The 22545-nt window shown below is 65.4% G+C and overlaps 5 protein-coding genes across 5 annotated transcripts in view; 3 read left to right on the plus strand and 2 right to left on the minus strand.

Annotated features, from left to right (window-relative positions):
• The window catches only part of AMSG_12005 (uncharacterized protein), a gene marked incomplete at both ends in the record, with an annotated part of 13348 nt that extends 932 nt beyond the window's left edge, over positions 1-12416 (plus strand). Inside the window, 4 exons of the mRNA XM_013901373.1 lie at positions 134-2921; positions 2969-3118; positions 3157-8284; positions 8350-12416. Of these exons, the coding sequence (XP_013756827.1) occupies positions 134-2921; positions 2969-3118; positions 3157-8284; positions 8350-12416 (12133 nt within the window). The remainder of the gene's footprint in view (positions 1-133; positions 2922-2968; positions 3119-3156; positions 8285-8349) is intronic.
• Positions 12417-12672: 256 nt separating this feature from the next.
• AMSG_06673 (uncharacterized protein) lies at positions 12673-14691 on the plus strand (the record flags this gene model as incomplete). The annotated part of the gene is made up of 1 exon (XM_013901282.1): positions 12673-14691. The coding sequence occupies one exon, from the start codon at positions 12673-12675 to the stop codon at positions 14689-14691; it is 2019 nt and encodes a 672-aa protein (XP_013756736.1).
• Positions 14692-16379: 1688 nt separating this feature from the next.
• On the minus strand, positions 16380-16744 carry AMSG_06675 (uncharacterized protein; the record flags this gene model as incomplete). Its single annotated transcript, XM_013901283.1, has 2 exons — positions 16380-16396; positions 16420-16744. 2 exons carry the CDS (start codon positions 16742-16744, stop codon positions 16380-16382), a joined length of 342 nt encoding a protein of 113 aa, XP_013756737.1.
• A 460-nt stretch (positions 16745-17204) lies between these two features.
• On the plus strand, positions 17205-17892 carry AMSG_06676 (uncharacterized protein; the record flags this gene model as incomplete). The annotated part of the gene is made up of 2 exons (XM_013901284.1): positions 17205-17237; positions 17422-17892. The coding sequence occupies 2 exons, from the start codon at positions 17205-17207 to the stop codon at positions 17854-17856; spliced, it is 468 nt and encodes a 155-aa protein (XP_013756738.1). The 3' UTR covers positions 17857-17892.
• On the minus strand, positions 17866-22084 carry AMSG_06677 (TKL protein kinase; the record flags this gene model as incomplete). The annotated part of the gene is made up of 2 exons (XM_013901285.1): positions 17866-21885; positions 22028-22084. 2 exons carry the CDS (start codon positions 22082-22084, stop codon positions 17902-17904), a joined length of 4041 nt encoding a protein of 1346 aa, XP_013756739.1. The 3' UTR covers positions 17866-17901.
• Between the last annotated feature and the right edge of the window lie 461 nt (positions 22085-22545).

Consider the following 22545-nt stretch of genomic DNA (forward strand, 5'->3'; position numbering starts at 1 on the left):
CCCCTTCCCCCCCCCCCAAACCCCCGCATGCGTGTCACACCATCCTTCCTTTTTTCCCGCCGGCCTTTCTTCCACATCCCGACTCACCACCACCATGACCACCACCATTTCTATCACCATCCTCTCGTATCAGGCTCTCGGAAGATCTTCTGCATCGCATTCTCGAGTCGGAAAACATCCTGCGCGAGCATGTGCCCGAGGCCGAGTCGTCGACGAGCACTTCGGTCGATGAGCTCGAATTTGAACGTGTACGGGCGGTGAGCACTAGTGATGGAAGTGACGGAGCTGGCCTGCCTAATCTTGTGGGGCTAGTGGCGAGCTCGGGTGTGACCAACATCATCGATGCTCAGCTGGCCCGCCTGGTGGCCCATGCCGCCACCTGGTCGTCTGCCTTTCAGGAGGTGACTCAGGCCCGGTACGCCATCGTCCTCCGTGTCCTCACCTCGGTCACCAACCAGTCGCGTCGTCTCGAGCTGGCCAATGACTCGGACGGAAGCGGCGAGGGCGGTGAGGGCTCGCCGGAAGACGCGGCGTCCAAGCTCAACCCGCTGCCGGACGCCAACCGTCCGCAGGCCAACCTTGGCATGCAAATCGCCATCAAGGTCTTCCTCTCGGTGGTGGCCAACACCGATCCGTCTGGCGCGGCTCCGGCAGTTGAGCAGCTTCTCGCCCTTGTCTCAGGCTCCAAGGTTCTCGACCTCGCCAACGAGGACGACGACTTTCTCGATGCTCTGGTTGCCTGGCTCGTTGCCGTCCTCGATGCCGACGCCGTGCCTGAGGCGCTCGCCACCGGCGCCGCCACTGCTCTTCTCACCCTCGCCGCCTTTACTGGCTTTCAGGGCCGCATGCTTGACGCGATGGCTCGCCTCGTGGCCCACCCAGCAGCATCGGACGTTGCCCCGGCGTATGTCGATGCGCTAACCAAGATCTCGGCTTTCAAGACCTCGCTGGAGCTCGGTACTCTCGCCAACTCCTCGCCGCTCGCGCATCTGGCCTTCAACGCCGACCTCGCCTCCGAGCTCAAGGGAAAGGCGCTCTCGGCCGACGCTCGAGCGTCAGTGGTCTCGGACGGCGCTTATCTTTACATCCACGACGCACGTGGCTTGCTCAAGGTTGGCACCGGCCTGCAGGGCTCGGCGCCCGGTCACGTCTACTACGCCGACCGCAAGTTCTACCCCGACGCTCATCTTTGGCTTTCCGTCATCGCAGGCTCACTCTACGTCCGCTCTGCTGCTCTCTCGGACAACGCCGTCTTTGAAGTGTACGACACGGCCGACCTTGCTTCGCCACACCGCATCGTCACTCCGTCTGATCTCCTCATCACCACCTCTGATCCACAGATGGCAACCCTCGCTTCGTCCGCGTTTGTCCCCGAGTACGACTGGAAGACTGCTGCGCTCGCCGCCAAGAATACCACCTGTAGTTCGTCTACTGGGGGTTTCGGCATGCACTTTAACTGCCAGTCTTGCAACTACGCGAGGGTCTGTGCCGCCTGTGCCGCAGAGTGCCACAAGGGCCACAACCTCGTCATGGACGCCAATGAGTCATACTCTTACTGCAACTGCGCTGCCCGCGCGCTCGACGCGGACCCCAGGCCGTGCCGTACCCGCCCCCTGCCACATTGGGGCACCCTCTCCGCCGCCTCGCCGTCATGGTCCGACGGCCGCTATCTCTACATCCTCACTCTCCGCCCCAAGCCCGACGACCTTGTTGCCCGCGAGGAGCGGCGCCTTGCCAAGTGGCGCGCAAAGCGCGCAAAGATTTTTGCCAAGGCTGATGCCAAGCTCGCCGCGTCTCGTAACGCTGCTGCGGGCACTGACGCCGGCGCGTCGTCGTCAGCCGCTGCCGCTGCTGCCGCTGACTCCGACACTGCCGACTTGCCCGCAGACACCGACGCCGCCGACGACATCGACGACACCGCGTCGGATGGATCGCTTGACCGCTTCGAGATCGACGGCAGTCGTGCCCGCCCTCGCCGCGACATCACTCTTGCCCGCAAGGCCGGCAACGACCTTTCCGCGGATCAGCAGGAGCTCGAGCTGTGGGAGTCGGGCACCCGTTACGTCATCGTTGTTGTTGACCCGCTCGACAGCTTCCACCTCGTTGACGTCAAGCGCCTCGACATTGAGCGTGCAGGCAGCAATCTACCGCTCGAGAGTCTCGGCCGCTTCTCGTTCTACTCCAACGGCTCCATCCTCGTTGTGCAGCAGGTGGCCGACTTCAATCCGCCCAAGCCACCGACAGGCGCGTTCAGCAACTCGCTTGGAGGCTTTGGTGGTGGAAGCAGCTCGCAGCCCAACCTCACCATCACAAGCTTTGACCTCTCATGCAAGGGCGTGACGCTCGGTGCACCCGACGAGGTGAACAAGTTCTCCAACGCGCTCCTGACTACTGCGAATGTGCCGACGGATGCAGGCTTGAGCGCCTCTGCCTATGATTATGTCAACAACATGATCTGGGCCTACTCGTCCATGCACCTCCGCTGTGTGCCATACAAGAACGCGACGCCACCGCCGCTTTTCCGCTTCCCGGCTCCACCGGCAGAGGGCCACAGCCACGACTTTGTCCACTCGTCCGACGACGCCCTCGCGCACCCGGCCTTTGCCCTCCCGTCCGACCAGCAATCTTCCATCCGCACTGGCACTGCCATCGTCCGCACGCTTGCGCTCCTCGACCAGCACGCCGCCGACCATGCCCAGCGCCTGGCACTCACCGGCTCGACCGCGCTCTCGGCTGCGGCACTCTCGGCCCCGTTTGCCCTCCACATTGCGCCAGCGACCTTTGTCGCACTCCTTAACCTCGCCCGCGCTCTCCACTCCTCCATTCTCGAGGCAGCCCCCGGTCCGCGCTCTGCCCTCATTCAGCCGGTCTACGGCCTCGGTGCCACGCTCCGCCTCCTTGCCGCAAACCTTTCCCGCCTCGTCGAGCTTCAGATCGACCCTGCCGCCGTTGGCCTCGGTGCCCCGAGCTGGACGTCGGCCGCCGTTGCCCGGCGTCGACGCCGAACAACATTCTCGTTGACCTCCATGGCCTCCTCCTCGCCATGCTCGAGACCACTCTGTCGGATCCGGAGCTTCACGCTGACGCCTACGTACCCATCGCATCTGCCGTCTGGGAAGTCTTTGCAGCTGGCCTCGACGCTTTTACCCGACTGAGGACCAGCAGCTCTTCCTCCTTCTGGCCGTCCTCGACCCAGCGTCGGTCGAGGACCGCGAGCTGCCGGTCAACCTGCCGACGGACAACGCCCATGCCACAGGCTCTGCGCTCCGTGCCTTTGCCGGCGCAGTCATTGCCTCAGACTCAACTGCTGTCCTCAACGCGCTTCTTGGCCGTCTTGCCCTCAACTCGAACGCATCGCTCCTAATCTGCCCCGCTGGCGCATCATCTGGCGCCGCCATTGATCGCACCATCATCATCAACTTGGTTGAGCAGGCCCTCGCCTCGTTCGACGACTCTCTTGCTGCCGCCATCGCCGCGGGCCCTCATGCCTCGCCTGCCGCTGCGCCGCAGCCAGCGCCGGCCGGCCGAGCTCTCCTAGCCTTCCTCAAGGGACTCATCCAGCGCGTGAGCTCGTTTACTACACAGCTGGCCGATGCTGCTGCCAAGCTCAAGACTGCGAAGGAAGCTGCCGCGTCGGACAAGAGTGCTAAGGCCAAGGCCGATAGTGGAGCCGAGAGCGGGGCTGATGCCGCTGCTTCAAGCGAGACCGCCGACGACGACGCTCCGCCCTCGCTCGCCGAACGCGCTGCTGCCCTCGAAGACGCCGAGTACGAGAAGAATGTGCTTGTTGACGCCTGCGTCGGCGTTGTGGCATCCGTCCTTGACGCTGGCACCACCGCCCTCCACAAGCTTCGCACCAGCCTCGACTCGATCTCGCTCGACGCTGCCGAGGCTGTTCTTGCGGCTTCGCTCGTCGGCCGTGTCTTCCCGGTCCTCACCGCCTTGCTCGGCACGCTCAGCTCAACGATTGGCGTCCAGGCTCCGCTCATGGCCCCGCTTGTCCGTGTCCTACGCGAGTTTAGCCCCGTCGCCGCCGCTTTTGAGGCCAACACGGCCGCCGAGGCCGAGTACAACGCTGGCCGTGCGTACCGCCAGTCTGGCGGCGCCGTCCGCGTCGTCGAGTCGGCGCATCCCTACACGGCCAACACCGACGAGGACTTCTCGGTCCGCATTCCCGGAGCCCATGCTCTCGAGATCACCTTTTCCTCGCAGTCGAACCTGCAGTACAACGACATGCTCACCCTCTACCTCAAGCGCGGGCACAAGTCCCGCTTCCGCCGCTTCGAGTCGTACGGTGCCTTCCAAGAGACGCGCGTCATTGTTCCCGGCGACGCCGTCTACTTTCATTTCAAGTCGCAGTCGCAGTCGTACGGCGACTATGGCTTCAAAGCCACCGTCACGCCGCAGCTCAAGGCCGAGGCCCCGCTCGAGCTCCCGTGGATGCTTGACACGTTCAAGAGCCTCGGCTACGTCGCCGGTAAGTACGCCGCCATGCTGGTGGCAGCCAAGCCACAGATGGAGGTCCCGCCGTCGCTCGCCCACTGGCGCGCATCGCCGCTACTCTCGGGTGGTCTCTCGTCCATCATGCTGCGCGCCAACCCGGACGCCGCCCGTGGCGACGCCCGCTATGACCTCGCCCCGCTCCGCGCTGTCCTAGAGGCCTCGACCGCCCAGCTCCCTGCTATCCCGCCGGCCTTTGCCGAAACCCCACAGGCCGAGACCGATGTCTTTACCTCGTTCCTTGGTGCGTTTGTGGCACAGGGCGAGCTCCCGCTCGGGGCCAACGCCACGCCTGATGCGCTTCCAGCCAAGCTCAACGCATGGATCCTCAACAACTCGTCGGTTCAAGTCTTTCTAGCCCGCGAGCCACGCGCCGCCGCCTACAACCGCGCTACCCGCGCCATCATCGCCGGCATCCTCCGCCACTCGGGACTTGTCAAGGAAGTCCACGCCCTCGCTACTGCTGTCGAAGCTGGCGCCGATACGTTTACTGCCACCAAGCCGCCGCAGCACCTGGTCATGGTGTGGAAGATTGCATCCAAGGCCCGCCGGTTCCTCATGGGCCTCGCCCGCCCGCAAGCCGAGCTCCCGTCAGCCATGGTTGCTGCCGCCGCCTCGTCGCCGGCCGACGACGCCGCACCCGCCGACGGCGACGCCGCAGCCGACAAGGCCAAGGCTGACGCCGCCGCCAAGTCCAACGCCCGCGTTTCCTTTGACTCGTATGTCGAGGCCATGGCCGCAGTCGAGGACCGCATGCGCTTCCTCCTCGACGCCGCCCCGGCCGCAACCCACCTTCTGTACGCCCTCTCGTCGCGGCCCGAGACGCCCAAGTCGACCGCGGCCAAATCGCGGTGGGACGCGCTTCGCACCTCAGTCACCTCGCGGGTTGGCGCCGTCGGCACCGAGTCAGACTCTGTTGTCGCCGCCCTCAAAGACCTCGCCAAGCTCTCCGAGTCGGTCGTCGAGTTTGCTAAGACTGCGCAGCTTGCCGCTCTCCCGCTCTCCATCTTTGTCGATCTCCTCGCCGACGCCCGCCAGTGTGGCAAGGCTCGGGTTTTTGGCATTTCCGCCTACACTGCCCTCCTCGCCGACGGCGGTGAGTTTGGCTCGGTCTCGCAGGACGTGCTCTCGCACCTCTCGGCAGCACTCAACACGACGGCCATGCCGCAGTCGGGCGCCGCCCATGGCAAGACCTACCCGCACTACCTCAACAGCGTCGAGATCGCCGGTACCGCCATCGCTACCCAGATTGGCACCGCATTCTCTGCCCTCCTCGCCACGCTTGTTGCCATGCTCCGCAACGTCAACACGCCACCGGCGACCAAGCTGCTCATCCTCGACGCGCTCGCGCTCGAGTACAAGCGCGCCGACTACCCCATGCTGGTCAAGGCGCAAGTCTTTCCGGCGCTTGGTGAGGTGATGAAGGCAACCCGCAAGTATCGCGGCTACACTCCGCCGCCTGATGCTGCTCGCGGCGCCTCGTCGCTACCGGCCGTTCTCCGGCGGGTCAACGCCTCGGCCTGGGCTGTCTTCCAGCTCATTTCGCTCCTGGTCTTTGCGCCTAACGACCGCGCTGCTGCCTCGGGTGCCGCCTCGGCACCGGCCGGTGGACTCGGCCTCGGCTCCAAGCAGCTCCGCTCGGCCGCCTTTGACGCCGTCCTTGCTGAGCTCAGCTCGTCGGCTGACGAGATTGAGGCTGCCGCCACGACCGGCAGTCACGACCCCGAGCTCAACTCGTCGGTCTACGACCTGCTCACCCTCCTTTTCACCTGGGCTGACACTGCCTCGCACCAGCTCATTCACCCTCGGCTGCAGCGGCTGCTAGCGCGGATCATGGCTGTCGGCGCGCCGGCGCTCCAGCGGATGACTCTCCGGCTCTTCCGCAAGGTCCTTGCCCGCCACAGCCCCGACGATGTGGTCGAAAACCTCTTTGCTGCCGACGAGCATCTGCTCGACTCGCTCCTTACCACTGCTGGTCAGTCATTTGTCCTTGCTCCGGCTGGTCCGCCAGCCCCGGGTGTGGCCGATGTGGCACCTGCCGGCGACGGCGTCGCTGCCGACTTTGGCTGGCGCTCGGGCTTTGTCCACTTTGTGGTCGGTCTCGAAGCCATGTATGCGCTGCGCACGTTGCTCGCTGCTCGTCCCTGGGCTGCTGCGCTGGTCCCGCGCCTTCTTGCTGCGCTCGATGCTGACTCGGAAACTGCCCCGCTCGCTGCCCTCGCCGTCCTGGGTGGGAGCCTGGACGTTCCGCGGATCGGCGCTCGCATCGCCGTTGCTATTGGGGCCGGCATTCGTGAGTTTGGCACCATTGTTACTTGTGCACCCGAGTCACCGACGCTCACGGCAGTCCTCGACTCTGACGTCGAAGCTGGCAAGCTTAGCAAGTATTCCATCAACGACGTCGAGCTTGTGCCCGAGACTGAGCTGAGCCAGGCGGCCCTCGGCTTTGTGGACGCCAACGTCACGGTCGATGCCATTGCGCGGCTTGCTCTCGCGCCGCCAGCCTCTGACGCCACACCCGCAGCCGCACTTACCCAGGCGCTGGCGCTCAAGGCGCTTGGTCGTCTGCTTTCCGACTCGCGGTTCCTGACCGCGTTTCTGAGTCAGCCGTCGCGCCTCGCGGCGCTCCTCGACGTCATGCGCACCGCCGATGGCGACCCGCGATTCTCGAGCGTCGAGTCCGAGGAGCGGCTCCTCACCAGCGTGCTGCAAGCTGTCCAGTCGGCCGACGCGAGGGTGGTGGGCTCGGCAACGCAGGATCCGTCTTCCGATCCTCCGCCCACCTTCCAGCCGCGCTACGCCTTTGTCCCGCACTCTAAGTTCCCGCAAGGCATCGACATGGGCGCCGCCAACGCCGATCTGGTCCAGATCAGCGCCGACGGCGTGGTCGAATACCTTGGCTCGGGCCGCGGACAGACAGACATTGGTCTGATCAAGGGCGATGCTGTCGTCCCGCACGCCGTCGACATGTACTACTTTGAGGTCAGCATTCTTCACGAGGGCGCTGACGGGCGCGTCTCGATTGGCCTAGTGCCCGACGGCAAGACAGTGCCCGGCACGCTTGGTGCGCTCTACGGCTCGTACGCACTGCAAGGCGAGTCGGGCAAGAAGATGTCGTACAAGTGCAAGGGATACGATGGGACCGGCAAAGAGTACGCCAACGCCGCGTCGTCCGGCGACGTTCTCGGTCTGCTCTACGATGTCCAGAACGGCTGCATTCACTTTACCATTTCCGGCAACGACTTTGGCGTCGCCTTTAAGCAGCTCAAGGGCCGGTTCCGCCCCGCGGTCGGCATTGCCTCGCCTGGCGCTCGGGTCCTTGTCAACTTTGGTCAGCTGCCGTTCCGCTACGCCGCCGACGGTCGTACCATGCCCACCAAGAACTCGCTCGGAACCGCACGGACTCGCGAAGACAAGGCCGCCATTCTGCTGGCCGTCGGCTTTGAGCCGTGGCTTGTCGACGCCGCCCTCAGCCAGTCGGCTCTCTTCGACGAGCCGTCTGACGCGCTCTACTGCTGGTGTGCCGAGCGGTTCGGTCGCTCCCGGGAGGCAGTCGAGGCCGAGGCTGCTGCTGCTGCTGCTGCTGCCACCGCCGCTGCCGCCGCCGCCGACAGCGATGGCGCCGATGGCGATGTCGGTGATGGTGTCGACGCCGACGCCGACGGCAAGGCAACGCCACCAACTGCAGTCAAGACAGCATCAGACGTCGACACCCTCTCCGAGTACTCTGACGAAGACGCCGAGCCGGCCGTCAACGAGGGCGACAACCGGGCGAATAACTACCGTCCGCTGTACGAGGACGCTGACGACGATGAGACCATTTCCACTGGCTATTGGGCGCGCCGGCAGTGGTGAAGGAGGTCAAGCCGCAGCTGCTCATGGCAGACGTTGTGCCTGGTATGTACTTGAGTGTGGATCCTGACTACGAGGTCGATGGCGAGGACGACGACGACAAGGACAGCGACGGAGATGCCGAACTGGTCGCCGCTGATGACGCGATGCTCGGCCAAAGTGGAGGCTCTGAGCCCGGCAAGGGCAAGGACGAGGTCGGCGACACCGACGCCGGCGCTGGCAACGCGCTGGCTCAGCTGCCATTCGAGAGCACCCGCGGACAGACCGGAACGGTTCTGGCAGTTGACTCGGCCAGCCGCGGCGTTCTACTGGCAGTCTACCAGGTCGAGACTGGGAGGATGCTGCTGGGATGGTACCCTGTGCGGTCGCTGGTGTACCCGAGCCCGCTGGTGGACGATCCACTGACGTGGGTGCTGGCTGGCGAGGGGGCGGCGCTTGCTGCCGGCGCCGCGCGGCGGCTGCAAGGCCTCTACGCGCGGTCGGCGGTGGTGGCAGCCATGGTGGCATGGGAGCCGCAAGTGAGTCCGTTGACGATGGATGCTGGCGTCGGCTCGGACGAGAATTTGCTCGCGCTCCTCAGCGCCACCGCGTACGCCGACCTTGCGGCGATGCCTGACCAGTCGAGCAGTGACCCAGGTGCGTACCTGTATGCCGACGCCGAGTCGTCGGACGCGATTGCGCTACGCGAAGCGACCGCAAAGCTTGTGAAGAACTGCGTCGCCGCTATGGACGGACCGTCGGCCCGCAAGCTGTGGGGTTGGTTGGTGGTGCAGGCACACCAGCTCACGGCCGACCGACTTGACCTGGAGATCGGCGCGTGGCTCTACCTGTACCTCTTTGATGCGCTCAAGGTATTTGAGGCCAAGCTGGCCGGCGCGGACAACCTTGCCGAGGGCGACGAAGCTACAGGTAAGGGCAAGGCCGACGTCGAAACGCCCGCTGACGACGCCGACGCCGGGGCCGCAGATGACGCGGCCGAGCTGAGCGAGGAAGATGCGCGAAAGGCTGCGACAACGCTGGCCGAGTTTGCGGCGCTCGATGAGGCGTATACCTTGCCGCCTGTGGAGAAGACGCTGGCCCAGCTCGGGCTCGACAGCGTCGAGCTGGAGGACAAGGCTAGCCGGCGGAGCGCCGAGGCGCTGCGGCTGCTGCGTCTGCTTGTGAGCCGGCGGCGTGCGATGCGGCTGCTGGCGCAGGTGGACCAGATTGCGCTGGCGCGGACGCGTGCGCTGATGTACCGGACGCTGACGCTCATGTTTGAGGCCGACGAGGTGTTTGGTCGTCTCCCGCGGGTATCTGTGCTCCAAAAGGCCATTGCGTCGCTTACGCAAAGCTTCTACAACTCGTCGCAGATGACGCTTGAGCAGCAGGCCAAGTCCGGTATGAGCGCGACGCTCGCGGACCTGCTGCGGCGGGTGCGGGAGAAGAACGACGCAGTCTCACGCGCCGAAGCATGGCTAGCCAATGTCAAGTCGATGAAGGAACGGGCCAAGGCCGGGGCCAAGGTCGAGGTCGACGAGTGCGTGGCGGATCAGCAGGTGCGGGATCTGGCGCGTGTACTTGGCGTCAACGAGCTTGTCTCGTCGCGGTACGCGTCTACGGGGACGTCGCTCCATCTTCTCGGCGAGCTTGTGGACGTTATGTACGAGCGCCGCAAGGTGCCGGTCAAGTTTGCACTGCGAGCGTGGCCTGCGGCGCAGCTGGTGGAACGCAAGGTGGTGAGCTCAAGCCATCCGTACGAAGCCGGCCGGGTGAAGGACATGGTGGTGATTGCGGACGCGTCGACGGTCCAAGTCAAGTTCCATCCCAAGTGCGCGACAATGCAATCGGATGTGCTGCAGTTTTCCGAGACGGCGCATTTTGGCCCGTATGGCTCGACGTACTCGGGCAAGTTTGGGCAGTACGCGAGCTCGGGCGTGGCGTTTTCAGCCAACGGCGACCGGATGTACTACCAGTTCAACGCCGCCGCCGGCTCACAGCTGCATGGGCAGTCGTGCCAGGTCTGCTCGTTGGGCCAGATGCGCGGGACGCGGTACTCTTGCATCTCGTGCCGGAGCTGCGAGCTATGCGAGGAGTGTGAGGCCAACCTCGAGGAGACGCAGGCGCACCCGACCTCGCACATGTTCCTTAAGATCCAGCGGCCGACGACCAACTGGTATGCGCGCGAGTCACTGCCGTGCCCGCCGATTGACACCGAGGCGCCGCGGACCCACACCGGCATTGCGTGCGACGGGTGCGGGGCAAGCCCAATCGAGGGCGACCTGTACAAGTGCGCCCAGTGCGGGGCGTACTACCTGTGCTCGGCTTGCGAGGAGCGGGCGACCGAGCTCGACCACGACGTCGACCACGTGTTTATCAAGATTCGCATGGCGCGGACGTCGCCCGAGACGTACTCGTTCTTCCGGGCGCTGCCCAACATGTACGAGGACGGCATGACGTGGGGCTACGAGTTTGTGGTCAGCGGCATCCTCAAGCAGCGGGCGCTGCTCAACTCACTGGGCACGGCCATGCCCGACATCTTGGCGTGGCTGGAGACGGATGCGCAAGAGTGGAAGCCCGCTCTGGATCACGAGCTTGTACGGTATGCCGTAGCTGTGGCGGAGAAGGCCGATACCAATGTGAGTATGCTTCCGCTCGACGCGCTAGAGCCTGATGAGGAGGCGCTCCAGAGCTGCCCGGGCCTCCGCGGGGTGACGCTCGACGTGCTCCGCAACCGCTTCTCGCTCCTCCTCATGTTCAACGAGCTGGTCAAGGGCGCTCTCGCATCGGTCGACCTCTCGCTGGTGAACGCTGAGTGGTCGACTGCACATCGGTTGTGCCAGCTCAAGGGCCTCATCTTCCCGGAGCACAAGGAGCAAATTTTCAACGACATGGTCAGCTCGCGCGGGTCGCGGTCGCGGCAGGCTTCAGTGACGGTCGACCGGACGGCGGCAGCGGTGACGTCGGACGACCAAGTTGTTCCGCTCGAGTCAACAATGTTCATGCAGATCTACACCGGGCTGGCATCGGCGACCAACGACATGCTGCGGCAGAGCCAGCAGGCGTGGCAAGTTCAGTTCCAGGGAGAGGGTTCGATCGACGCTGGCGGGCCGTACCGCGAGTCGATCACCCAGATGTGCGCCGAGCTGACGGCCGGCGAGCCGGTCGGCCTTTTCCTCCCGTGCGCCAACGCCAAGTTTGCGGTCGGCCAGAACCGCGAGAAGATTGTGCCCAACCCCGGGGCGGCAACGCCGGCCAAGCTGGAACAGTTTGAGTTTGTGGGCAAGCTGATGGGCATTGCCCTGCGGACGAAGAATCCACTCGCGCTCGACCTGCCGTCGCTGGTGTGGAAGCGGCTGGTGTTTACAGTCCCGTCGCGGTCGGACATCGACCTCATCGACCAAATGTGCTGCCAGGTTCTCGACTCGGTCATCAACATTGAGGCCGAGGGCGTGACCGCTGACACTTTTGGAGACGTCATCACCGAGATGTTCACCACAGTCTCGGCTGACGGACGGACGGTTGAGCTCGTCGAGGGCGGAGCCGACGTCCCAGTGACGTGGGACAACCGCGCCGAGTGGGCCGACGCCGTCCTCAACTACCGACTGCACGAGTTTGACCGCCAGATTGCTGCCATAGGCCGCGGCCTTGCCGCCCTTGTCCCGGCCCACCTCTTCTCGCTCTTTACCTGGCAGGAGCTCGAGCTGATGGTGTGCGGGCGGGCAGAGATCGACATCAAGTTCCTCAAGCAGAACACCGTCTACCAGGGCTGCGCTGCCACTGACGCCCACATCGTCATGTTCTGGGAAGTGCTCGAGTCGTTCTCGCAGGAGGAGCGCAGGCTCTTCATCCGCTTTGTTTGGGGCCGCTCGCGGCTCCCGACTTCGTCGGCCAACTGGAAGCAGAAGTTCACCATCACCGCCTTTGCCGGTGGCCACGCCGGCGACGACCACCTCCCCAACTCGCACGTTTGCTTCAACTCGATTGAGCTCCCGCGGTACTCGACCAAGGACATCATGGCCGCCAAGATCCGGTACGCCATGTCTACCTGCATGTCCATCGACCTTGACTTTGTCGTCCGCTAAACCGCGCCAAAATCCGATACGCCATGTCCACCTGCATGTCCATCGTGTGGTCTGGTAAACCCCCCCCCCCCCCCCCTTCCCCCCCTCTCCCTCGATCCCGGTCGCCCGGTCGCCATCAATCCATCACCTTCGCCATCCTGGTACCTGGAACACTCGTGCCATAGCCACGGTCACACACACACACTCCACGTACGCACCCCCTCCCAACCTACACCAGCCACCCACGCATACACATCCACACAAGCACAGACATACAATGGGAAGGCGCAAGAAGACCGGACTCGGTCGGGCGCTGCAGAGGAAGCAGCGCGAGGTGCGGTCGCAGACACACGCGGCGTCGTCGGCTCGGCACTCGCACGCTCTGGACCCACGGGCGGCAGAGCCCATGTACGGAGTGGGCTCTGTGACAGAGACCAACGACTTGACGGCGTTTCTGGAGGCGGCCGAGCTGGCTGAGCGTGATTTCACCGCCGAGCGCGGAGTGGCCCTGGTGGTGGCCTCCGAGTCGGCGGCGACGCACTCGCTCCTCCCGTCGGATCTGGCTGAGCAGGAGAAGGTGAAGGCGCTACTGCAGGTCCCGCGCCGGCCGGGGTGGACGGCCGAGACGACCAAGGCCGAGCTGCAAAAGGCCGAGCGGACGTCGTTCCTCGAGTGGCGGGCACAGCTTGCGCAGATCGAGCAGAACAAGGCTGTTCACGTGACGCCGTTTGAGAAGAACATCAACATGTGGCGCCAGCTGTGGCGGGTGGTGGAGAAGAGCCACGTGGTGGTCCAGATCCTCGATGCTCGCAACCCGGACCTCTTCCGATGCACCTCGCTTGAGGACTACGTCAAGGACATCGACCCGACCAAGCGCAACATTCTGCTGGTGAACAAGGCCGATCTCGTTCCGCGCGAAATTCGTCTCCAATGGGCCGCAGCTTGGGAGGAGGCCGGCATCGAGGCTGTGTTCTTCTCGGCTGTTGCCGAGCAGGCCAAGCTCGACGCCGCCGCCAAGATTGCTAACTCGCTTGTCGCTGACGAGTTTGACTCGGACGGCGACGACGACGTCGCCGCCGCTGCCAAGGCCGCCGAGCGCGAGGCTGACCTCGCCGCCGCCGAGCCGTCGGTGCTGGAGAACCTCGAGGGTCCGTGGGAGGCTGGCCACCTGCTCACTCGCAACGAGCTCATTGCCCACCTCACCCGCACCGCGCGCTCCGTCCAGGCCCTCATGGCCGAGGACGGCAACGTCGCGCCCGATGGCCAGCTCCAGCAGGCCATTGTCGGCCTTGTCGGCTACCCTAACGTTGGCAAGTCGTCGACCATCAACGCGCTCTACGGCGCCAAGAAGACCTCGGTGGCGGCCACGCCCGGAAAGACTAAGCACTTCCAGACCCTCATCCTCTCGGACGACATCATGCTCTGCGATTGCCCAGGTCTCGTCTTCCCGTCGTTTGTCTCCTCGCAGGCCGAAATGGTCTGCTCCGGTGTCCTGCCCATTGACAACCTGCGCTCGTACTACGGCCCGGTCTCGCTCGTCTGCCAGCGCATCCCGCGGGCTGTCCTAGAGGACGTCTACGGTGTCGCCCTCCCGCCGCCCGGCGAGGGCGAGGACCCCCACCGCGCCCCGTTTGTCACCGAGCTCCTCCAGGCCTACGCCTACAACCGTGGGTACATGACCCAGCGCGGGCCTGACGAGTCGCGCGCCTCGCGCGTCATCCTCAAGGACTACGTCTCGGGCAAGCTGCTCTACTGCTTCCGGCCCAACGAGGTCGCGCTCCACGAGGCTGCCGCAGCTGCTGCCGCCGAGCGCAACGCCGCCATCTCGGGAAACCTCCTTCCCCATATTATGACAGCAGCCGAGGGCTCGACCCCGGTTGCCGATGGCCTCCGTGACGACATCGACGCCGGCTTCCTCGCATCCGTCCCGGCAACGGCGACCGGCGCCCGAATCGTCACCCCAGGCACCTCAAACGCCGAAAAGGCTGCACCCAACTCGGAGCAGGCCAAGAAGCGCCGCGTCTTTGCAGACTCCAAGATGGCCAAGGACCGCGCCAAGATCGATGCTGCGTTCTTCTCGCAGACCAAGGTCCAGGCCTACTCGCTCTCGTCAGCAGGCGCAACCTCGTCGTCGACTGCGGGTATGGTCTTTGCCTCGAAGAAGGAGCGCCGCCAGGCCCGCGCCCGCGAGAAGGCCCATGCCCGCGCCCGCAAGGCCGAGGAGGAGAAACGCGAGAAGCAGCTCCGCCTCTTGCGTAAGCTCCGCGATGAGGCCGCTGCTCAGCCGACAGAGTGAACACCCGCCCCCTTTCTTGGTTGGGCAAGCGCGAGCCTCCAGTTGTCACCGTCGACGGCGATGGCGGGTCCGGACACATCACGTTTCCGTACTTGGCGACGGCAATGCCGGTCGTACCCGAGCACACGTACCGCCTCGCCTTTGTTCCCTCCTTCTCTTGGAATACACGCCGAGTTGGCCGTGTCCGTCGTGGTGAGCGCCACGTCCTCATCGCTGCATCTGGCCGCCGCGGACAAGATCTCAGCGTTTAAGATGGCGTCACCGAGCATCCGTAAGCAAAGTACTAGCGTTGTCTGTGGCGTCCCAGAGCAATCATCCGTAGCGAATATATCGAACTTGTTGTTGCCGCACTCCGACTAGGTCGTCTCGCTAGTGCCGGTGCGCCCACACACGTCGCCACCTTGACGGTCACCACCGCGTCGAGATCGCTTGGGCCACATCTTGCTGCGGCGTACTTTGCAATGAACAGGGTGACAAGCATACATAGCCATGGCCAGGGTGGCGGTGACGAAGATACTTGCATGCTTGAAACTGAGTATGCCATCGATTGTGGCGGGTGCGCGCCGATGAGTGTGGCGACGGGCGAGGGCCAGCTCACCACAGCCGCCGGACGACCACGGCCACCGCCACTGTGGCTGCCACCACTTTACTCCGGTCCTCGACATGGCCGGACTCGACACACCCGTGCGGTTGGTGCGCCCTGGAACTGCGGCGGCGACGGCAGTGGCACTCATCCGGGCAGGAACCGGCGAGGGCCTCGAGGATGTCCCGGTGTCCGAGTTGGGCAATTTGCTGGGCTTTGAGTATTCGCGGACGGTGCGGCAGACTGGAGACGGCTCGGTGGTGGCCGAGTCCGATGCCGAGACTACGGCTGCCGAGATCGCTCTCCTTCGGTCGGTGGTGGTGGCTGATCTGGACGACGGCGTCGGGGCGCGGGTGTGGCTGGCCGGCGATGCCGAGGCCATTGCTCCGGGCACCGTCCTCGCCAGCTACACTGGCGACTACGCAACGCGCGAGGCCGATTCCGACTACACGCTGGCCTGGAGCGATGACGAGGATGAGGGTGATGGCGACGGCGACGGCATGGTCTCGCTCGACTCCGCCAAGCGCGGCAACATCACCCGGCTCTTCTCCTCGCTCCCGGAGCCGCACACCCTTGCCGGCTGCGCTGCCGGCGACGGCTATTCACTGGCGTCGCTGGCGGTGGCCAACGCCCGCCCGAAGATCCTTGCTCGCGGCGCGGTTGCATTTATCGCCTCGCGGACCATCGCTCCGGGCGACGAGATCGGTTGGGACTATGGGCCGGGCTTCTGGGCAGCCCGCCCGCAGCTGAGCTACGCGCTCCTCGATGCCAGTACATACGCGCCGGTCAGCGCCGCCTGCGCCTCGCCCGATCCGCTCCGCACTGCTGCCGTCCAAGGCCTGACCTCAGTCGTCATGATGGCGGCGATGACTGCGCCCGGCGACGACCCGTCTACCGCGGCGGCCGCCACTCTCGCGTCGCTCTTTGCCGACCCGGCCCGCTCGCTCCACGCCGTCGGTGCCGATCTCAAGGCGCTGCTCACTGACGACTCCGAGCGCGAGCTCGTCGACGCCATTCTCGCCGAGTACCAGCCGTCGTCTGCGCCCTGACCTCCCGACGCGCTCAAGGCGCCAACGGCGCCAGCCGCCGCGGAATCCGCCCACCGTCAAACAACCGCCGCCGCTGCTCACTTGACCGCGCCTCACCTTTTTCCGCGACGACGACGGCTCTTGCCGGCACGGACGCAGCCAGCGCCTGCGCCAGCATCGCCTCGGCGCCCGGCAGCAGCGCCAGCCCGATCAGCAGTCCATTCTCGACGGTAGCCCGCGCATCGCGCCCTGTAAACGCAAGCCGATGCGTCTTGTCCGCAACCGTGTCTACAGCACCGCCTGCTTTGTCGACTGCGTCGCTCGCCTCCGGCATGGCCGTCGCCATCGCAGCCAGAGCCGGCGCAGCCAATGCACTTGCTGCAATGGCCACATCGGCGCCTTCTGCTGCCGAACCGGCCGCATCAACGGAAGCTGCCAGCATAGCGGACTTTGCGGCACCGACTGCAGCAGAGATGGCGCTTGCTGCCGTGAGAGTGGCCTCTGTCTCGGCGGCGGGCGGCTTGCCATGGTTGTCCTCCTCTGATGCGCCGCCAAGGCCATGGCCTGCCTTCCAGCGGGCGTATCCATAGCCTGCGGCACCGACAGCCGCGATTGACCTCAGCAGATACTTGGGCATGCTCTTCTCCGTTGCCTGTGGGTGCAGTGTTATCCAGCCTATGCCTCTGCCTCTGCCCGGCCTCTAGGTCCTGCACCCGACCTCGCTCCACTGGTGTGTGCGCCTGCTTTTGGCGCCAACCACCCACCCACCCACTCACCCCCCAACGATTAATTGACGTTACCCCCAATCATACCCCAGGCCGCACCCCACCCACCCACCCACTCACCCCCCCAACGATCCTCCCTCCTCCTCCACCTCACCTCACCCACACCCACACCCTCACATGCTTCGTGCGGTCACAAGTGCCCTCCGTGCGGTCACCCCCGCACGCGCCATCCCGTACGCCCCCCCTCCCTCCCCTTCCCCTCCCCTCCCCCCCCCTGCCTTCACACAATTAATCCCGCCATGGCCTCCACGCGTCACACTCACTCTCCCCCACACCCACGGACATGGGAGTGCACAGGGCATGGAGTGCGGGAGTGCGGGGTATGGCTGGAGAGGTTGCCCAGGACACTGAGTCCGGCTCCTCCCGCTCGTCCGATGTAGTCTCGCCGCCGTCGGCAGGCTCGCCCAAGCGCATGGCCAAGCCAACCACGGCCCGCAGGCGGAGTCGGTACAAGGGCCGCATGCACGCTCGCCAGCGCCAGCGGGTTCACGGCCACCGCGAGCGCAAGGTCAACACCTCGCGGAACGCCGTGGCAAAGGCCTCCAAGCGCGATCTGCAGCATGAGCTCGATGCCGCCTTCCATCGCTTCCTCTCTGCCAACCAGATGATGGAGTACGCGCCCGGCGGCGCTTCGGCCACCGTCAAGGCCAACCTCGCCAAGCGCAAGGCAAAGTCTGCCGCTGTTGTCCGCCCCGAAGCTGCCCGTTTCCGCCTCTCGCTCGCCGAGGAGAAGCTCTTCTTTGCCGGCAACGACGACGGCTTCAAGTAGTTGCCAAGCTGATTCACTAAAGGACTTTACCACGCCTCCCGCCTCTCACAGGTAGTCGACAAGCAGCTCGCCGAGCGACTTGCGCCGCGACGCCCGGTCGGCTTTGGTCAGCCGGCGGACAATGTCGTCAAACGACGGCCGTCGCGCCGCCTCGCGGTGCCAGCACTCACGGATGAGCTTGGCGAGAAAGCCGGGCGCGTCCTTGGGCAGCGCCGGCCGCCCGCCTCCCGCCACCACGTCGGGGATCGACGACGTCGGCTGGACTTCGGCAAACGGCTTTTGCGAGGTGAGGATCTCCCACAGCACAATGCCGTACGAGTACACGTCGGCCTTTTCGTCATACTCTTGGTTGAGTAGGACTTCCGGCGCGATCCAGCGGACCTTGCCGGTCACGCCGGCGCAGATCGACTCATTCGACTCCTTGACAAAGGCAAGGCCAAAGTCGGCGATCTTGGCGGTAAAGTTGGCGCCCGAGATCGGGTACGCGATGAGGATGTTGTGCGACGAGAGGTCGCGGTGAATGATCTTGGGCTGCGAGCCGTGGAGGTAGCTCATTCCGCGCGCCACGTCGAGCGCAATCCGCAGCAGCCACGTGAGGTACACCCGCTGGTGCTCCACGTGCAGGAGCGAGTACAGCGAGCCGCCGCCGATAAACTCGGTCACGATGCAGAGGAATGGCGGCTGGAGGCACGCGCCGATGAGCGAGACCACGTTCGGGTGGTGGAGCTTCGAAAGAATCGCTACCTCGCGCCGGAGGCCTGCAATCACCGCACGCGTCGGCAGCGTGTCGTACTTGAGCACCTTGGCTGCCACCGTCACCCCGTTCCAGTCGCCCTTGAACACAGCCCCAAACGCGCCCTCGCCCAGCTTGACCCCGAGCTCGATGTCGTTCGGGTCGATCTCGTACTCGGAGAGCGGGCCCGTCATGTCCGACACCGCCTGGTTCTGCGGTGACGGGTCTACGGCCGACGGGCTGCTCTGGTACGACCCGCCCGAGAACGAGTCGCGCGACGGCCCGCCGCCGAGTGGCACAGACGACGCCACGTCGCGGTCGCGCGGCAGGATCCGAAGGAACGACGAGATCGACGGCGCAGACGCCGCAGCAGCCGCAGCCGCAGACGCCGCCATCGCTGCGCTCCGCCCGCGTGGAATCATCAAAAATGGTGTCGACGGGGACGTCGACGGCGTCACACCAAGCCCCGGCTGCGAGACTGCACACACACTCCGCCCGCCCGCCACTGGCAGCAGCGACGGCGGCGATGCCGACATCGAGCCCGATGATGATCCAGTGTGCCCGCCCGAGTGCTCGTCGTCGAGCACGTGGATCGCTCCAGTCACCGCCTTGGAGTACGCGCAAGTCCCAAACGACATCCGCTGGAACGGCACGCTTAGCCCGTCGTCGTCGGCATCGCCTTCATCGTCGCCGTCTTCGACATCGTCGCCGTCGTCGTCGGCGACCTCGGATGTCGACCACGACCCGACGTCGCTGCCACGCTCGCTCGCCTCGCTCGCCGCCCGCGACCGCTGCTGCGCCACGTACACCTCGGCGTACTCGGCATCATACAACGCCTGCGGCGCAAAACAGGGCTCGCGCGGCGACGTCGGCGTCGACGCCCGCGACGACGGCGTCACAGGCGCCTCTGCGCCAAGAACAGCCGACGCCGATGCCGGGCCGTACAGGCCCGCTGGAGCCTCGTACGCCGACGCCGGCCGCACGTCCGCTGCCCCTGCAGCATCAACGTATCCGTGCGCGTCGAGATCGAGTGACGACGCCCCGGCCAGCGCCGTAAACGCAACCTTGGGCGGATCCGCATAGCTCCGCCCGTAATGGTACTGCCGCAGCATGTCGTAGCTCGACGGATTGCGCAAGTACTCGAGCGTCGACGAGACGCCCATGACCCATACCTCCCGCAGCGTCGCCTTCAGCGGGTTGCTGTACAAGTCCAGCCGAGACAGTGCCCGGCAGTGGCCCAGTGACGACGGCAGGCTCCGCACCTGGTTGTTGTTGAGGTAGAGGTACTTGAGGAACGAGAGCGAGCCGATCGAGAGCGGGACCGTGCTCAGCGAGTTGTTCGAGACGTACAGCTCCTGCAGCGACCGCAAAGAGCCGATGTCTTCTGGCAGCTCCCGCAGCGCGTTGTTGTCGAGCGAAAGCTGGACCAGTCGCTCCAGCGCAGAAATCTCGCACGGCAGCGTCCGCAGCACGTTGTTCCGCAGCGTCAGCACCTTGAGCCCGGTCAGCGCCCCGATCGATCGCGGCAGCTCGCGGAGCTTGTTGTCCGACACGTGCAGCGTGTGCAGGCCAGTGAGTCGCCCTAGCTCCTCCGGAAGCCGCGTCAGCACATTCGAGTTGAGGTTCATCTCCTGCAGTGCGCCCAGCGCGCAGAGTTCTGCCGGAAAGTGCGCCAACCGGTTGCCCGACGCGTTGAGCTCCACTAGCACCGAGCACGCGCCAAGCCCGAGCGGAAGCGTCGTCAGCGCGTTGTTCGCCAGGTTGACAACCTCCACGCTCGCCCATGCCGACACCTCCTCCGGCAGCTTCTGTAGCTTGTTGTTCGCGAGCGAGATAAACCGGAGACCGCGCCAGCCACCCACTCCTGCAGGCAGGGCGTTGAGCTTGTTGCCCTCGAGGTTGAGGCACTCGAGCGAGCACCACGACGCCACAGCCTCGGGCAAGCTCGTTAGCCCGGCGTACTGCAGCGAGAGCTGCCGCACACCGTCGAGCGCGCCCACAAACTCGGGCAAGCTCGTCAGCTTGGTAGCATGCAGCTTGAGCACCTCGAGCTTGGGCAGCGAGCAGATCGAGCCGTGCACTTCGTTCTCTGTGCTACCGCATGCGGCCTCTTGGAACGACAGCCGCCGCGCCACAGGCTCGTTGAGCCCGTCAAAGCCGAGAATCGCGTTGGACGAGAGGTCAATGACCCGGAGCTCGCGGCACAACGCGAGCACCTCCGGCACGCCCGTCAGCTGGTTGTGCGAGACGTCGATCCGGGTCAGCTCGCCCAAAACAGCCATCTCGCCCGGCAGCACCTTGAGCAAGTTGTCGGTGAGAATGAGAACGCGAAGCTGATCTAGGAGCCCGATGGCTGGCGGCAGGACCGCAAGGTCGTTGCGCGCCAGGTCCAGATGTGTCAGCGACGCTAGCCTCCCACTCGCAGCTGCTTGCCAGATCGGCTGCAGCTTGAACTTGCGCGAGAGCCGGACTTGCGCCACCAGCGCGGAGATCTCGCCGGGCGTCAGCGGCTGGTCCTTGAACGGCGACGATGCCTGCTGTCGCCCCGACGGCGACCGTGGTGGGCTCCACCCGGCCGCGCCCGGCGGGCTTCTCATCCGCGGCGAGACACTCAGCGACGGCGTGTACGGCCCGACCGGCGTCGTCGGCGACGTCGGCGCAACAGACCACGCGGTCGGCGTGAAAATAGAGTCTGGCGACGACGCAAGGAGCCGCGGCGACATCAGAGGCGACCGCGCCACAGAGTTTGCTGCAGCGGCTGCCGCAGCCTCAGCGGCTGCAGCCTCGGCGGCCACTGAGAGCATGTCCAACGCCAGTCGCGAACGGGCTCGCGCTGCCATGCTCACATAATCCGAGTCCGACCGACGCCGAGCATGCTCTCCAGACCCGCCAGACCCGCCAGACGACGCGTGTCGCGCCTTGGGACGCCGCACCCCGCGTCCACCCGCACGCCCGGACGAAATCGGCCTCGGCTGCGTCACAGATGTAGGCGGCGCCGGCGACGTCGGCTCAGACGCCGGCAGCCCCAAGCTTGGCTTTGCCGCTCCAAGCCTTGCCCGCCGCGTCACCGCCACCGGCGCCGGCGAGTCGGTCGGCGTCGGGTTCGACGTCACGTTGGGCGTAGGCGGCGCCAAGAGCTCATGCTTGCGCCCCGCCCGCTCTCTGCGAGCCCCAAGGTCAATGTGCTTCAGCAGCGAGAGCAACTCGGCCACCACCGGCCGCGACGACGACAGTCGGTGGTCATTAACCACCAGCGAGCCCGTGGCTATGGCCTTGGCCACCAGCTCCGCCAGTTCCTGCTCGCCCACCGGCCCCACGACCCACACACATACACACCACACACAGCCGCACACAACCATGCCCATGGTGAGTCCCTTGCCCTCTGCTACCTCTCACAGCTGGCCTCGCCCACACCCACAAAGAACACCACCACGCCACGGTCGTGCAAATTTGCCCGCTCCCGCTCCGCCCTGCCTCACTGGCAAGCAAGCCCATTGAGACACCATGCATTATTCGGGAGGGCGGGGGGGGGGGGGGGGCAGCTCTCAATTAACTCTCGTTCACCATAATGGTTTGGTCGTAACGGGGGAGGGGGGGGGGGGCGACGCGTCCAGCTGTGACCATATATATGCATTGCCCAACATAAAGTGAAACGAGCCCCAACCTATGGGGGGGACCAAGAAACCCCGGGGGATTGACGTGCCAGAACGCGGGGGCCCCCCCCCCCCCAGTGGTCCCCGGGGGGGGGGGGGGGGGGGGGGGATTGCTGTGATGGTCTGACAACGATATATAGGACTAACTTACGCATGTATGGTCTTGGGAGAGGTCAAGCGGCCCCGTGACCGAGCCGGCGTCCCCCATGCCAACGGCTGGAAGAGACGTGTTGCCTCGCCTGTCCGCCTGTTGGCTTGTCTTGCTTTCCTCCGTCCAAAGAGCGACTTGGGACTCACGTGCCG

This window comes from Thecamonas trahens (assembly GCF_000142905.1).
Source record: "Thecamonas trahens ATCC 50062 unplaced genomic scaffold supercont1.30, whole genome shotgun sequence".
NCBI lineage: Eukaryota > Apusomonadida > Apusomonadidae > Thecamonas > Thecamonas trahens.